Source organism: Saccopteryx bilineata, chromosome X (genome assembly GCF_036850765.1).
Source record: "Saccopteryx bilineata isolate mSacBil1 chromosome X, mSacBil1_pri_phased_curated, whole genome shotgun sequence".
NCBI classification, from domain to species: domain Eukaryota; kingdom Metazoa; phylum Chordata; class Mammalia; order Chiroptera; family Emballonuridae; genus Saccopteryx; species Saccopteryx bilineata.
Window position 1 is genome coordinate 91,335,190 of NC_089502.1, and position 15,040 is coordinate 91,350,229.

Below are 15,040 nucleotides of genomic sequence, written 5' to 3' on the forward strand. Positions count from 1 at the left end.
CATTTTATTCCCTTCATATCTGTCTTTTTTTCTTATTATCAGTATTCCTTTCTTATTTTCCTTTTCCAACTAGCCATGACATAGAAATGCAACATACTTAATATTACTTATGGTATAGTATTTATTGAATTTTATTTTATCTTTCCAGATCTTATATTCTCCACACTATAAAATAAAAAAGAAATAACTTAATAATACTTACAAATGACCTTGTGTATATGCTTGTGACTCAAGACAAAAAAATAAAATTCACCATGCCTGATTTAAATTAAAAGACTTTTCCAATAAAAGTTCCCTTTTTGGTTGCTACTATTAAACCAAACTAATATGAAAGTCCCTCTAATTAGTAAATGTATTATTTCATGTATTACAACTGATTAGGAGGGTTCAATTTAAAAAAAGGTAGAAAAACAAACAAACCAAGACTTTACTCCTATTGTTGTCTGCTTAAAATTGGGCGCTAAGTAGAAAGCTAGACCAGTGCAGTCCTTAGATGTTGCATTTTTCTTACTTTGCAAATGCACACATAAGGGGTTGTGGTCACATACTCTTTGCCTGGGATGGTACAGCCTGTAATTAAATTTCTGTTTGAATTAGAGGTTCTTAACGTGGTGGGGTTGCCCTTTCCTGGTTCAAATCAGACTTTGGAGGATCTGTGACACCCTGAAATGGGAGAAGCAACAAATGTGAAAGTGTAAGCTCTGAATCACACTACAAAGGTTGTCATTATTACAATATCATAATTACTGTTAAATTTAGTCAAAGATTTAGGAACATCCTATTTGTGCACCTAGCTGTGAACACTGGAACACTGGATAAGTTTAAACTAGGTAATGTGGACACAGCTTATACTACACTATGGACTACTTTGGCTATATGGTACTAAGACACCTGCTTATATTTTTAGCTTAAAGAAAATTCCTATCTCAAAGCCTCATTTAAAAAAACCTCACTGAATGAGCATTTTAAAAAATCTGAATATCAGAGTATTCAATTATTTCACCCAAATATCATACATATCAGAATCTCTGAGGTGTGTATGTGAGGGTAAAATTGTTTTATCCCCAGATATAAACTGATCTTTTTCCACCCTCCTCGTCATGACCTGGGGAGGCTCTGCATGTGAACAGTGTATAAGCAAGTAGAGTAAAGAGAGAACCCAAATCCAACCACACGTTCTAGAGTTACTGACTAAATTTTGATCAAAGAGCTTCAATTCATGAAGTATCATGGTGGCCTACACTTTTAGAGAATCTCAGCAATATATGTTTGTCTCCATCTTCTCTAATGATCAAGATGCCATGGATGGACCTGAGGGTTATGCTAAGTGAAATTAACCAGGCAGAGAAATAAAAATACCATATGATCTCATTTATATGTGGAATCTAATGAAGAAAGTGAACTGAGGAATGGAACAGAGGCGGAGGTGAGGTCACGGGAACCAGAGGTACAGCAGTCAGAGGGAAGGGGGACGAGGGAATGGGATCAGAGAAGGTGAAGGGATTAGTGAAATTATATATACATAACACAGAGATATAGATAACAGGACAGCAAATCCCAAAGGGAAGGAGGGAGGGAGTTAGGAGGAAGGGGAAGAAAGGGGTCTAATGGGGGACACAAGGGTAGGGGTGAAGGTGTTATATTGAGTGGGACACTTGAATCCATGTTAACACAATAAATTAAAATTAATAAAAATAAAAGATAAAAAAATAAATAGACCAAAAAAAGAGGAATGACTCTGAGGAAGAAAAGAGTTAGCCAACGATCCACTTACTTCCTTTGGAAGGACACATTTCAGGGGTGGTGGCATGGTCGAAGAAAAGAAGGGAGGTGACTTAGCCTACTCTCCTTGCCAACTCTGGGTAAAAAGATTAATGCTCTTGGCTAGGCAGAAGAGAACTTACCACTGAAGTGCCCTTAATGATTACCTGTGGTAAAGTGAACCTAGGCTCTTTCAGGCATGGATGGCTTCCTGGAAGATGTCATGTAAGCTACACGTAAGTATACAATGGACAGGTTTCATATTGAAATGCTGCTCCCCTGTGTGTGTAATTCCACAGACTCCATGTAGAGACCTCACCTATTCTGGGCCAGAGGTGCATTTCTGAAGTGGGAATGAATGACGCAGGAAGCTGCCCTTGAAGGCCCAGACCTCTTTCTGCTTCAGCTGAGCCTTTTTATGGCTAGTATCCTTGCAATTATTTAGTAAGCCTTGGTACTAGGCAAGAAGATCTCTCTGATTTGTGGGACTATGATTTCATAATTTATCCTGTCTGTTAGCTTACTCCACAAATCATTACCCCAGAAAGAACAGAAGTAATCACTAATTGGGTTGTGAGGACTGAACACAGTTTTATTTTAGCCATGCTTTGCTGCTCCTCCTGAAGCTTAGCCAGTTGGAGAAAAACATTATCAATTTGATTACTTGGTGTCTCAGAGTCTTCTTGCAGTTGTTCTCATTAGAATACTGATGTAAGCTGAATTTCCAAACAATGAACCACAGAATCAGAGAGGAAGGAAGGTTAGAAATCATCTGGTTTAACAGTCTAACCAAAGAAAGAATCTATGTCCCTTGTTACATGGTCACTGATCCTCTGCAATAGGGAACATACTTAATAACACTTTCTGAGGCAGCCCCAGCTCTTTCGTTATTATTAGGAAGAGTTTTTAATAAGTTGTGTCAAACCTCTCTTTTCACAGTGTCCCTTGCTAGTCCCAATGCTACTTTTTTGTGGTCTCTTCTGGAAAATTTCTTTCGTAAAATTGTCGGAAGCCAATTCACAACTGCTGGCTGACAAGGTCACAGCAGGAGAAGACCCACAACTGCTGGCTGACAAGGTCACAGCAGGAGAAGATTCACAACTGCTGGCTGACAAGGTCACAGCAGAAGAAAATCAAAAACTGCTAATTGACAAAGTCACAGCAGAGAAGACCAATGGCTGTGGGTTGACGAAGTCACCCAAAGGAGAGACACAATGATACTTCCCTCTTTAACTTTTTGAATTAATCTGGCCTTATATTCCCCCTTTTTTTGGGTGTGTGGTATTCTTTATAGCATAGGAATAATAGTATCGTGTTTTTTTCTGTAGATTCGTAGTAATTTCTTTGGAAATGAGATGGAGGGTGTGAGTTTCACAGAAAAGCCTGTAAGCCCCTTGAGCTGGGCTTATAGACATAAGAGGCTGGCTATGATATTCCTCGTAAAGGGTTAAGTTTGTAGGAGAATTCCTTCTTAATCATGTTAGAAAAAATAGATTGTGACTTGTGAATAGGTAGGAGGCAGTGGCTGTGCACAGAGCGCCTTTTGGCCTTCACTTAATTCAACATTTTTCCTTCCTAGCCTTTTCATGTGATAGAGTAGAGAAGCATTCCTTTCTTCTTGCTTATTTAATTTGCAAATAGTGGTACACTTTGAGAAGAATAGAGTTAGAACTTAACTAGTGTTTAAATATAATAAATAAGTAATATTTGACTAGACAATAGTATCTTAGGTAAGATATAGTAGAATGGCCCGTTGTGTGGCCTAGGATGAGAGTGCAGTTGGCAAGAAAAGAATGTTTTACTAAGAGAATTGTCTTTTGACTAAAGGCAACTGCTAGACTTTCTCAATGAGATGTTTTCATGAGATTTATATGCTTTCCAAAATTTTTTAATAATGAGAGGAATGTAGGAAAATTCATAGAAGTAATAACAGTTAATGTTTTTTGAAATTATGTTGCTACTAGGCTATCTTGCAAGTACACTATGTATATCTTTGGGTGAAAGTTATTCTTAATGTTATGTCAATTTCTTTATAGGCAAGCCTTTTAGAATCTTGTGGAAAAAAGTAGGACACTGCATAAACTCAAGGCCATTTACCTGAGCAAGCGATGGTCCATTGTTAGTCCTTAATGATTTTGTCTGCTAATCTCTCTCTGCCCCTTGACTCACAACAACAGTAAAGTTAGTTAACTATTAGTACTAATACCTTAAAAGCTTTTACCAATGTTGTTATCACTATTCAAGTTATTTTGTACTTTGAATGATTTGCTACCTGGTTTGTAATTTATAGATATAAATTAACTGTTATCCGGAAACATGTAAACATAGTGAAACAGAAGCAATGATTAACACCATGTAATTGTAACTCAGTATGTGTGTATAAAAAGGGAGCATTTGGAGAGATGCCTGGCAGTAAATGCTAACCAGAGAATAAAGAGAACGAAAAGAATCCGACTCTCTCACTCGATTTTCGCCGACGCCGTCTCTTCCTGTGGGACCCCTGGATCCCCCCCCCGGGGCTGGACCCTGGCATAAAATCACCACTTCAACAGCAAAAACAGACAGATTTTTAAAACCAGCAGGCTTTCATCTTGATATATATAAATACCTACCATATTTTCCCATGTATAAGAAGCCCCAATGTATAAGACATACCTTAACTGGGGGCCAGGGATTTGAAAAAAACAATGTATTACATAAAGTTATTGAACTCAAGTTTCATTCATCATAAAATTCATACAACTCCTCATCACTGTCAAAACCCCCATCCATTAGCTTGTCCTCATCTGTGTTTGACAATGAATTACTGTCTTCAGTGAGTACAAAAACAATGCAAAAAGGTGGGAAATGCAAGTAAAAATATCTTCAACCACTGTATAAGATATACCCAGTTTTGGACCCCAAAATTTTCAGAAAAGGGTGTATCTTGTACATGGGGAAATATGGTACTTTTTCCTATAAATCTTGTGATTGGGAGAGACGCCAGGTCATTTCAGTGTATGACATCATCTCTACACACTACTACTCTCCCCATTCTGACACCCAGCCCAGTGACAGTAACAAGCTTGAAGCTAAGGAGAAGCAATATGGATGAGTGGGGACAGAGTAACAGTGGTCCTGGTTTAACATCAACCCTGCCAGTACATCTGCCAGGTACCCCAGTGTCATTGTGGTTCAAAAAGGAAAAAGGTCATCTTCTGCATTGAGCTTCATTATTTTACAAAAATCAACAGTCAGAAGTTTTAGTTTTACCTATTTGATGTTGTTGTTGAAAGATATCAACATAGGAAAGTATAAAAGGCAAGTTGCCTTAAATTCTTGAAGAAATAAATATAAACAATATGAAAAAGTCTGAAAGTTTCATGTAGTTAGATTGTGTTTTACCACTATTGCCATAAGAAAAATCAAGATGACATTGACTATTTTTGACATTAAAATGCTTTTAAATTCTGAAGCACAATGAAGAATACAAATTTAGAATTATGATAAGAACTCAAAGCAATAGAAAAATGAAATTTAAAAAAAGTCCTAGAATGTGTTTGAATGAGCAGGGCTCAGAAGAAAGTCTCAGTTCTGTCCTAAATTCATCAGTAGTTTAAGGAATTAATTACAGCTTATGTAAACTTTCACTTGGTCCTTCTCCTAGCTCCAGTCATACCAAACAGCAGCTACCTCGAATTCAGCACACTTTTTATCTTGTGCTATGGCTGTGGTTACTCCATCTTCTGAGATTGGGAGGCTTCCTCCTCAGGGAGGAGGAGGCAGGGCAATGAATTTGAGGAACGTCAAGCCACTCTGAGCTCAAAGTTGCATTAGGCAGTCCTTTCAGTTATTTTCAGCACTCTTTTTTATTTATTTATTTATATTGATTTTAATTTGTGTTTACATATATTCAAGTGTTCCACCAAATACATCCTCCTACCCCCATATGTTCCCCTCAACATCCTAATTGCACCCCTCCCCTCAACACCATCCCCCCTTCCCTCCAGGATTTGCTTTCCTGCTCTCTATACGCTGTGTTATGTACATATAATTTCACCAATCACTTTCCCTTATCTGATCTCATCCTCTCATCCCCTTTCCCTCTGTCTGCTTTTCCTCTGGTCCCTTTATTGCTTAAATGAGTGAGGTCATATTATATTTTTCTTTCTCTGCCAGGCTTATTTCACTTAGCATAATAGTTTCCATGTCCATCCATGTTGTCGCACAAGTTAAGATTTCCTTCTTTTTCACAGCTGCGTAGTATTCCATTGTGTATATGTACCACAGCTTTTTAATAGTCCACTGATGGAGCCAACATCATAATCAATGGGCAAAAATTAAAAGCAATCCCCTTAAGATCAGGAACAAGGCAGGGTGCCCCCTTTCACCACTCTTATTCAACATAGTTCTGGAAGTTCTAGCCACAGTAATCAGACAAGAAGAAAAACAAAAGGCACCCAAATTGGAAAAGAAGGAAAAGCTGTCATTATTTGCACATGATATGATACTGTACATAGAAAACCCTAACATCTCAGTCAAAAAACTACTGGACCTGATAAATAAGTTCAGCAAGGTGGCAGGATATAAAATTAATATTCAGAAATCAGAGGCATTTTTATACACCAACAATGAATATCTGAAAGAAAAATTAAGGAAACAATGCCCTTCACTATTGTAACAAAAAAAAAGTAACTAGGAGTAAATTTAACAAAGGAGGTTAAAGACTTGTACTTGGAAAATTATAAAACATTGATAAAAGAAATCAAGGAAGATACAAACAAGTGGAAGCATATACTGTGTTGATGGATAGGAAGAATAAACATCATTAAAATGTCTATATTACCCAAAGCAATTTATAAATTCAATGCAATTCCTATTAAAATACCAATGACATACTTCAAAGATATAGAACAAATATTCCAAAAATTTTTATGGAATCAAAAAAGAACACAAATAGCCTCAGCAATCTTGAAAAGGAAGAATAAAGTGGGAAGTATTACACTTCTTGATATCAAGTTATACTACAAGGCCACTGTACTCAAAACAGCTTGGTACTGGCATAAGAACAGGCATACAGATCAATGGAACAGAACAGAGAACTCAGATATAAACCTGCACTTTTATGGACAACTGATATTTGACAAAGGAGGTAAGAGCATATAATGGAGTAAAGATACTCTCTTTAACAAATGGTGTTGGGAAAACTGGACAGCTACCTGCAAAAAAATGAAACTAGACCACCAACTTACACCATTCACAAAAATAAACTCAAAATGGATAAAAGACTTAAATGTAAGTCTTGAAACCATAATCATCTTAGAAGAATACATAGGCAGTAAGCTCTCTGACATCTCTCGCAGCAATATATTTGCTGATTTATCTCTATGGGCAAGTGAAATAAAGGATAGGATGAACAAATAGGACTATACCAAACTAAAAAGCTTTTGCACAGCTAAACACAATATGAACAAAATAAAAAGACAAATCACACAATGGGAGAACATATTTAACAATACGTCTGATAAGGGGTTAATAACCAAAATTTATAAAGAACTTGTGAAACTCAACACCAGGAAGACAAACAATACAATCTAAAAATGGGCAAAAGAAATGAATAGACACTTCTCCAAAGAGGACATACAGATGGCCAATAGGCAGATGAAAAATGTTCAACATCACTAATTAGAGAAATGCAAATTAAAACCACAATGAGATATCACCTCACACCAGTCAGAATGGCGCTCATTAACAAAACAACACAGATTAAGTGCTGGCGAGGGTGTGGAGAAAAGGAGACCTTCCTGCACTGCTGGTGGGAATGCAGACTGGTGCAGCCACTGTGGAAAACAGTATGGAGATTCCTCAAAAAATTAAAAATGCACCCCCATGTTTATCTGGAAACAACCGAAGTGTCCGTCAGTGGACAAGTGGATTAAAAAGCAGTGGTACATATATACAATGGAATACCATGGGGCCATGAAAAAGAAGGAAATCTTACCTTTTGCAACAACATGGATGAACCTGGAAACTATTATTTTAAGTGAAATAAGTCAGGCAGAGAAAGAAAAATATCATATGACCTCACTCATTTGAGAAATCCAAGGAACAATGAGAACTGAGGAGTGGAATTAAGACAGAGGAGGGATCAAAGGGACCAGAGGAAAAGAGGACAGAGGGAAAGGGGATGATAGGATGGGATAAACCTGAAGGAAAAGGGGGAGGGTGCTGTAGGAAAGGGGGCAAGGGAGATGTTGAGGGGAATATGGGGGAGGGGGGATGCATTCAGTGTGACCCTACAATCTATGTAAACACAATTAATTAAACAAAAATTAAAAATGGAACTGCCTTTTGACCCAGCCATTCCACTTTTAGGTAACTGCTTCTTAAATGATAGAAAGTTTCAATAAACCCTAATGGGTTTGTGTGTTTGAACCCTTCAGCATATTATGGTTGGTGACACAGGAGAGATGCTACTATACTTTATTAATATATACACCCCATGTATTTAAAAGGCAACACACGGGAGTGGGTATTTATGATATGATTGTCACAAAGCATAAAGCATATTACTCTAAATCTATAAGCAAGTGGCTCAGTGCATGGGTCCTGGGATATTTATTTTATTTTTTCATATTTACTACTTATTTTGAGCCATTAGTTCTTTACAACAACTCCTCCACATAGAACAACAGTCATCATTTGACTGGCAGATCACAAACTGGCCTGAGGCAAATATATTTAGTAGAAAAATTGTGCTTTTATTTCTGTTCCTTCTACTGTTCTGTACTTTTCCTCAGATTAACTGGTCACATAACAAGTTGCTATCACTAAAAGGCAAACCCAGGAACTAATGAAGCAACAGCTACCAAAAAAAAAAAAAAAATCAAACACACACACAAACAAATAGCCCAAGTTTAATTCTACATGGTTCCCAAACTGTCAAATCTCTCTTTGTATGATGGTTATCAGGGGAGAGAGGTTACGGAACTGTGTGAAAGAGGTGAAGGGACTCGGAAGCATAAATTGGTAATCACAAAACAGTCACGGGAAAGTAAGTAAAGCTAGATAATATAGTTGATAATATTGCAGTAACTGTGTATAGGTCAGTTGGGGTACTGGAAATATTGGGGGCAATACTATGTAAAGTATATGATGGTCTAAGCAGAGTTTTTTCAACTGCCTATTTGCGGACCAGTCTGCCAGAAATTTCCTGCCACCCTGATGTTGTATGAAGATTACAGACCCACTGATGTTAGTCTAGTATGCTTATGGGTGATTCTGCCTTAGCGGTCCCTGAAATAATTCTCCTATTTTCACTGGTCCCCACATGTAAAAAGGTGAAAACTACTGGTTTAACCACTAAATTGTACACATGAGACCAACACAAAATAAAACTGAGAGAATAAAAAAGTCATCAGAAATGGGAGAGATAGTAGTATTTGTGTGAAACTTTAAACTTATATTAATAAGACAAAGTCACTGTTCAGTATTTGGCATGTCCAGTCACTATTTGGTTCCACTAATGCACGTTAAAACAGGTATGTTCCTTGTAGGAAAGAGTGGCAGCATGCTCATCATCAGTTCAAAACAGGATATTTTTGTTGTTGTTGTTGCTTATTTCTTTCTTCTACATTCTCCTTGACCTCTGGGGAGCTGATACAAATCACATACCTGGCTACAGCTTCACTGTATACAAAACCAGCGTCAGCTCGTTTCACGATTTCAAAACACAGATCTGCTCCATCCATACTGTAGAGAAATGTGAAAAAGAATGTAAGAAAATAGGAAATTCCAGGATGAAAACACTGCAAGTGAATACATTGTAACTAAGTTATTAATTGACTTATAGCTAATGACTGCAATAAATTAGTTAAATCTCCTTTCTTTCAATGAAAATTAGACATAAATGATAAAGGACATTATAACCATCTTAACATGGAAAATCTACAGGGAAGGAAACAGGAAGAACAAGCAAATGGTAGCATTAAGTAACTTAAGGTATAGAAAATGAACTATAACTTTTCTTTCGGTTATCACAAGAAGAAGTGTCACAAAAGGGCAATACTGGGGATTATGGGCATATTTTTGAATCAAATTTTGAAATAATCTATAGTCAGATCATATAATATTCTAAGACTACAACAAGAATTCTAAAACATTTAGCTATTATCACCATTAAAGGGGAATTCAAGCTATATACTGTGGAAGAAAAAAATAATTAGTAAATACATAATTTATTTTTAAAATTTAATTTAAAATTTAACTTTATTTTATTGACTTTATTGAGGTGACACTGGTTAAGAAAATTTTACAGGTTTCAGGTGCACAATTCTACAACACATAATCTGTATACTGTATTGTGTGTTCCCATAATTTACTTTTGTTAACACTTCTATTACGAAACTTGTTACAAACATAGTCTGACACAGTGATGTGTTGGTGACACAATTTCACTTTATCTTGCTCCCAAATCTAAAAGTGTTCTCTAATTCTTACCAGATCAGTAAAGCCTCTTGTCTTGGCCACACCTTGCCTCTACTACCTACCCTGTGTAATGACTTTTCAAGAATACCTCACTCTCTGGGCACTTGAGACTTATCACTACTCCCTGAATATATCATTTTCTTTTCACACACATACACACACACACACACACACACACACACACACACACAAGCTTCTGCATATATTGCTTCTCAAATATTCAAAACCTATCTTAATTCAAGGTTCCATTTCCAATCCCACCCTTCCTGAAGTTCCATAAATGATTACCAGCCACTTTAAACCCTTCTTCTGCTTAAATTCTGTGACAACCCCATATAGCCTGTATCATAACATTTAGCACTTACATACAAAGATATATGTGTATACACAGAATTTTTGCCTGATCATTATATATGCTAATAAAATTATTCAAATATTAATAGTCAATATACTTCAAGTTTTATCAAGTGTTTTCAAATTCAGTATCTCATTCATTCATTTATTTAGTAGCTCAGGCTCCAATATATCTTTTGCAGGTATTATCCTATTTCTCCATGTATAAGACACACCTTAATTTTGGGGCCCAAAATTTGAAAAAAAAAGTATTACATAAAGTTATTGAACTCAAGTTTTATTCATCATAAAATTCATACATCTCCTCATCACTGTCAAAACTCCCATCAATTAGCTTGCCCTCATCTGTGTCTGCTAAAAAATCACTGTATTCATATATTGCCTTGTCCTCGGTTCCATCTATGGCATTTGAAATGCCACAACTACTGTATAAGACACACCCAGTTTTTAGACCCCAAAATTTTCAGAAAAGGGTGCATCTTATGTATGAGGAAATACGGTATATTGAGGAACTAGAGACTTCTAGAAGGGAAAGCAAATGAACTAACTATTCATTACTATTACTAATAATTAGTAAATGGTAGTTACACTAATTAATAATCATCACTAATATTACCATACATCAAGCATTATGGGAAACATTTCCTTGTTTTATCTCACTTTATTCTTAAAATTACTCCATGCCTCATTCTCAAATATAATAATTTGTCTGAGTAGACAAGTATGTGACAGGGATGGCAGGATTCAAATCCCTGTCCATCTATGTGCAATGCTCTTCTCATTAGCTAGAGATACAGCGACTTGGTGTCTAAGGACCAAATGCACATTCAAGCTCAAAAGTTCAACACAGTATATAGTCAGTCCTAAAGAACAAGTATATTTCATACTTCCGACATACCTCCAATACCCAGCAGAAGACTAAGAACACAGTATTTAATGAACAGTTGATTATTTAAATCTTGGTGTGGTTTTATGTAAATAAAAATACTTTCACATTTATACAAGGCTTTACAAATTTCACCTAGTTTTCATTTCACAGCTAATGAACACTTTCCAAAGTCAAATAGGATTCTGTGCCAAAATAATTCTTACAATGGCACATAGCAGCATTTATTCTATCAGAAATAAATCCCAGATGAACATGATCATGCATCTCTGTGGACGACCCTGATCACCTGCTATGGTACAGGTTCTATAAGCAGAGTTATTAAGTCAAAGGGTATATTCAGTAATACTTTTGATATACACACTATTGGAAACATTCTAGCAATATATATTGCCACTACTGAGTGTGAAAGTGTCCTGTCTTCTATCTTGCCTCCACTTAGATGACTATTCTTTTTAATTTTTGCCAATCACATAAGAGGAAAATAAGTCTTTCATGATTGCTTTAATTTGCATTTCCTTGATTACTAGAGAGGATGAATATTTTTTATTTCTTGTATTGTCAGGAGAAAAAAAACAACTCTTTTTAAAGCTGGCTGCAGTTTAAATTGGTTAGTTGTCCTATGGAGACTAAAAACATTTTACCAAGAGAAAATTATAGTTTTGTTTAGGTATTCTCCTTTTTAATTGTGAAAAGTGATTATAAGCACTATTCAATTTAGAGGAGAGAGAAGTTAGGCAAAGGAGACAGCTAAATTGATTGTATCATAAAGCAATGAGAATCTAGGAGCTATCCTGAGAGTTAGAGGAAGGCTTTTGGAGGACCTGGAAGAGAGAGGAAAACACAGTCTTCGGGGTAGAGAAGGCAGTTAAGGTGGTGAGAGACCAATCCACAGAGAAAACCAGTCAGTGAGAAATAACTGGAGATGATTTACAGTACTGTGGTCAATTACAGACATGGGTCAATCCAATTTTTCTGGTCGTACCTGAAATACTAGTACTTGAAATGACAATCTCTACACACGCAAATACACACACAACTATTTTTAGGTTTCTACTCTATGACTGACTTGTCTATTCTTGTATCTAGTACCATACCATTTTAAATACTGTAATAGTATATTTTAATATTTGACAAAATAAGTCTCAGTTCATTATTATTCTTAGTCAACATTCTCTTATTTTTTTTCTCGCAGCTGAACTTTAAAATAAGTTTGTCAAATGCTTAAAGTTTTTTTACATTTTAGCTGGGATGGTATTATACTTATAGATTAACTTCTGGAAATGAACATTTTTCTGATATTCTTACCCACAAACACAATATGCCTCTCTTCATATTGGTTCCAAATACTGATGATTGGATTTTTCCCCTGAAGCATTTTATATTTTTAGTTGCTATTATAAATGGTACCTTTTGGCCATTACACATTTTTTAATACAATGCTTCATAAACAAGGGTACCAAAAAATCAACTGTGCAACTTCTGAAATATGGAGGCATGTATTTTGACGGGTTAACATGAAAGTAAGTCATCACTGGGAAAACAATTTTCTATTGTTCAATCTATATAATCAGTTATTTGTAACACTGATTGATATTGAAGAGGCAGTCCACTAATTTTAAGTTTTGAGATACAGAAATAAAAACTAAAATACTGTTGTTCATGCAAGTTTTATTCATCACAGAAATTTAAAATATACATATTCATAATACATACAATCACAAAATAATAATCTTGAACAAAAAGTTTGATATCTCAATACTCTGATAAACTTTATTTGATAATATAATGCTTTAAAATAATCACAGGGCTTCTTTCATTGCTTTTTTTGTTGGCTTTCCATCTTAGGGTGTTTCCGAGGCTGCTAAGATGGTTCAAAAAACATGTTTTGAATTTTCCCAGCTGGTTCTATTCTGAGGGAGTAGAATGAGAGGGAAGAGAAACTCTGCTATGGACCAGTATGGGCAGTGCTTCCACACTGCAGAAAAAACTATGGGAGATCTACTCTGAATTGTGAAAAGTAGTGGGATTATGAATGATCCTCCCTTTTGTCTATCTGAATTAAACTTTTTAAATAATAGACATGCATTACTTATATAAACAATTATACAAAGACAAATGCATGAAAAAAACTAGGACACAAATCTAGACACATTATAATTGTCTTTATGTTGAAGGGATCAGAATATACTACCCTAAAATACGTCACTTTGGCATAGAATTATTTTGAGCTGAAGGCAATTAGAAAACAGTAGATATCCCAAGAAAAATTCTCTGCTGTCATGTATTCTGCCCCAAAAGGGCATAAACCTTCCTTGTAAAGGTGTTCTCCTCTCAAGCAGCAGGAACAGAACTACTTTTATCTGCATAAGAAACCTTACTAAACAACTCTAATTTGTCATACATTTCTAGCTCACCTTTCCACAATTTACCCTCAATCCCAGATGCCCAAACTTACCACCTCTCTTCCTATGTCTAGTCTCTTCACAAGTTATTCTTTTTTTTTTTTTTTTTACAGAGACAGAGAGAGAGTCAGAGAGAGGGATAGACAGGGACAGACAGACAGGAATGGAGAGAGATGAGAAGCATCAATCATCAGTTTTTCATTGCAACACCTTAGTTGTTCATTGATTGCTTTCTCATATGTGCCTTGACCGCGGGCCTTCAGCAGACCAAGTAACCCCTTGCTTGAGCCAGCGACCTTGGGTCCAAGCTGGTGAGCTTTGCTCAAACCAGATGAGCCCGTGCTCAAGCTGGCGACCTCGGGGTCTCGAACCTGGGTCTTCTGCATCCCAGTCCAATGCTCTATCCACTGTGCCACTGCCTTGTCAGGCACAAGTTATTCTTTTTTAAGAGTGTATCTAACAGTCTCTGTGTGGTCTTCACCTTTTTTCTGTGAGGCACTCCAACTGCCCGAAAGTGTACATATTAAATAATCTCCTGTTAATCTGTTGTTTTTCAGTTTAATTCACAGACCCTGGACCCTTAAATCTAAGAGGGTAGAGAAGAGGATATACCTTCCTCTGCAATGTATTCTACAAAAGCAGAGAAGTGGGGAGGTTTTTAGGAGACTAGCAACTGATTGTATGAAAAAGTGCTTCTCAAATTAACTGTGGTAGAGGACCAACTGTTGTTCCTTAGGTACATTATGAACCAATACTTTTATAAAACATAATAAAATCATGTGTTATGGTTTCACAGCAATGTCAATTTGCTCTAACAGTTTCTAAATATTTATTCTCAATTTCTGTACTTAACTCATTATAGACTGGTATAAGTTAATAGAGTAGAATGCATTTGCAAACTATTCTTTGAAGAACATGGTAAACAATAGACCAAATTTGGATTTCTCTGACCAGCATTTCCACTGAAGGCAACAACAACAACAAAACAAAAACAAAACCAAAAATAGTTATGAAAGCTGAATGAAATTTACAAAAACTTAAAAAGCTTTAAATAATTAACAGTATAATGAGCGCAAAAATACAGAGTAAAAATAGGGAAAGGAATAGAGCTCAAAGAGGTAAGCAAGAGCTGCTCCTGTCCTGGGGGTAGAGAGTAGGCTATGCAAAG

The 15,040-nt window shown here is 36.1% G+C and overlaps 1 protein-coding gene across 10 annotated transcripts in view; it reads right to left on the reverse strand.

The window, feature by feature from the left end:
- The window catches only part of CASK (calcium/calmodulin dependent serine protein kinase), a 493,794-nt gene that overhangs the window by 261,470 nt on the left and 217,284 nt on the right, over positions 1 to 15,040 (reverse strand). For all 10 annotated transcript variants that reach the window (XM_066250386.1, XM_066250384.1, XM_066250381.1 and 7 more), the window contains exon 4: positions 9,415 to 9,492. In XM_066250386.1, the coding sequence (XP_066106483.1) occupies positions 9,415 to 9,492 (78 nt within the window). The remainder of the gene's footprint in view (positions 1 to 9,414; positions 9,493 to 15,040) is intronic.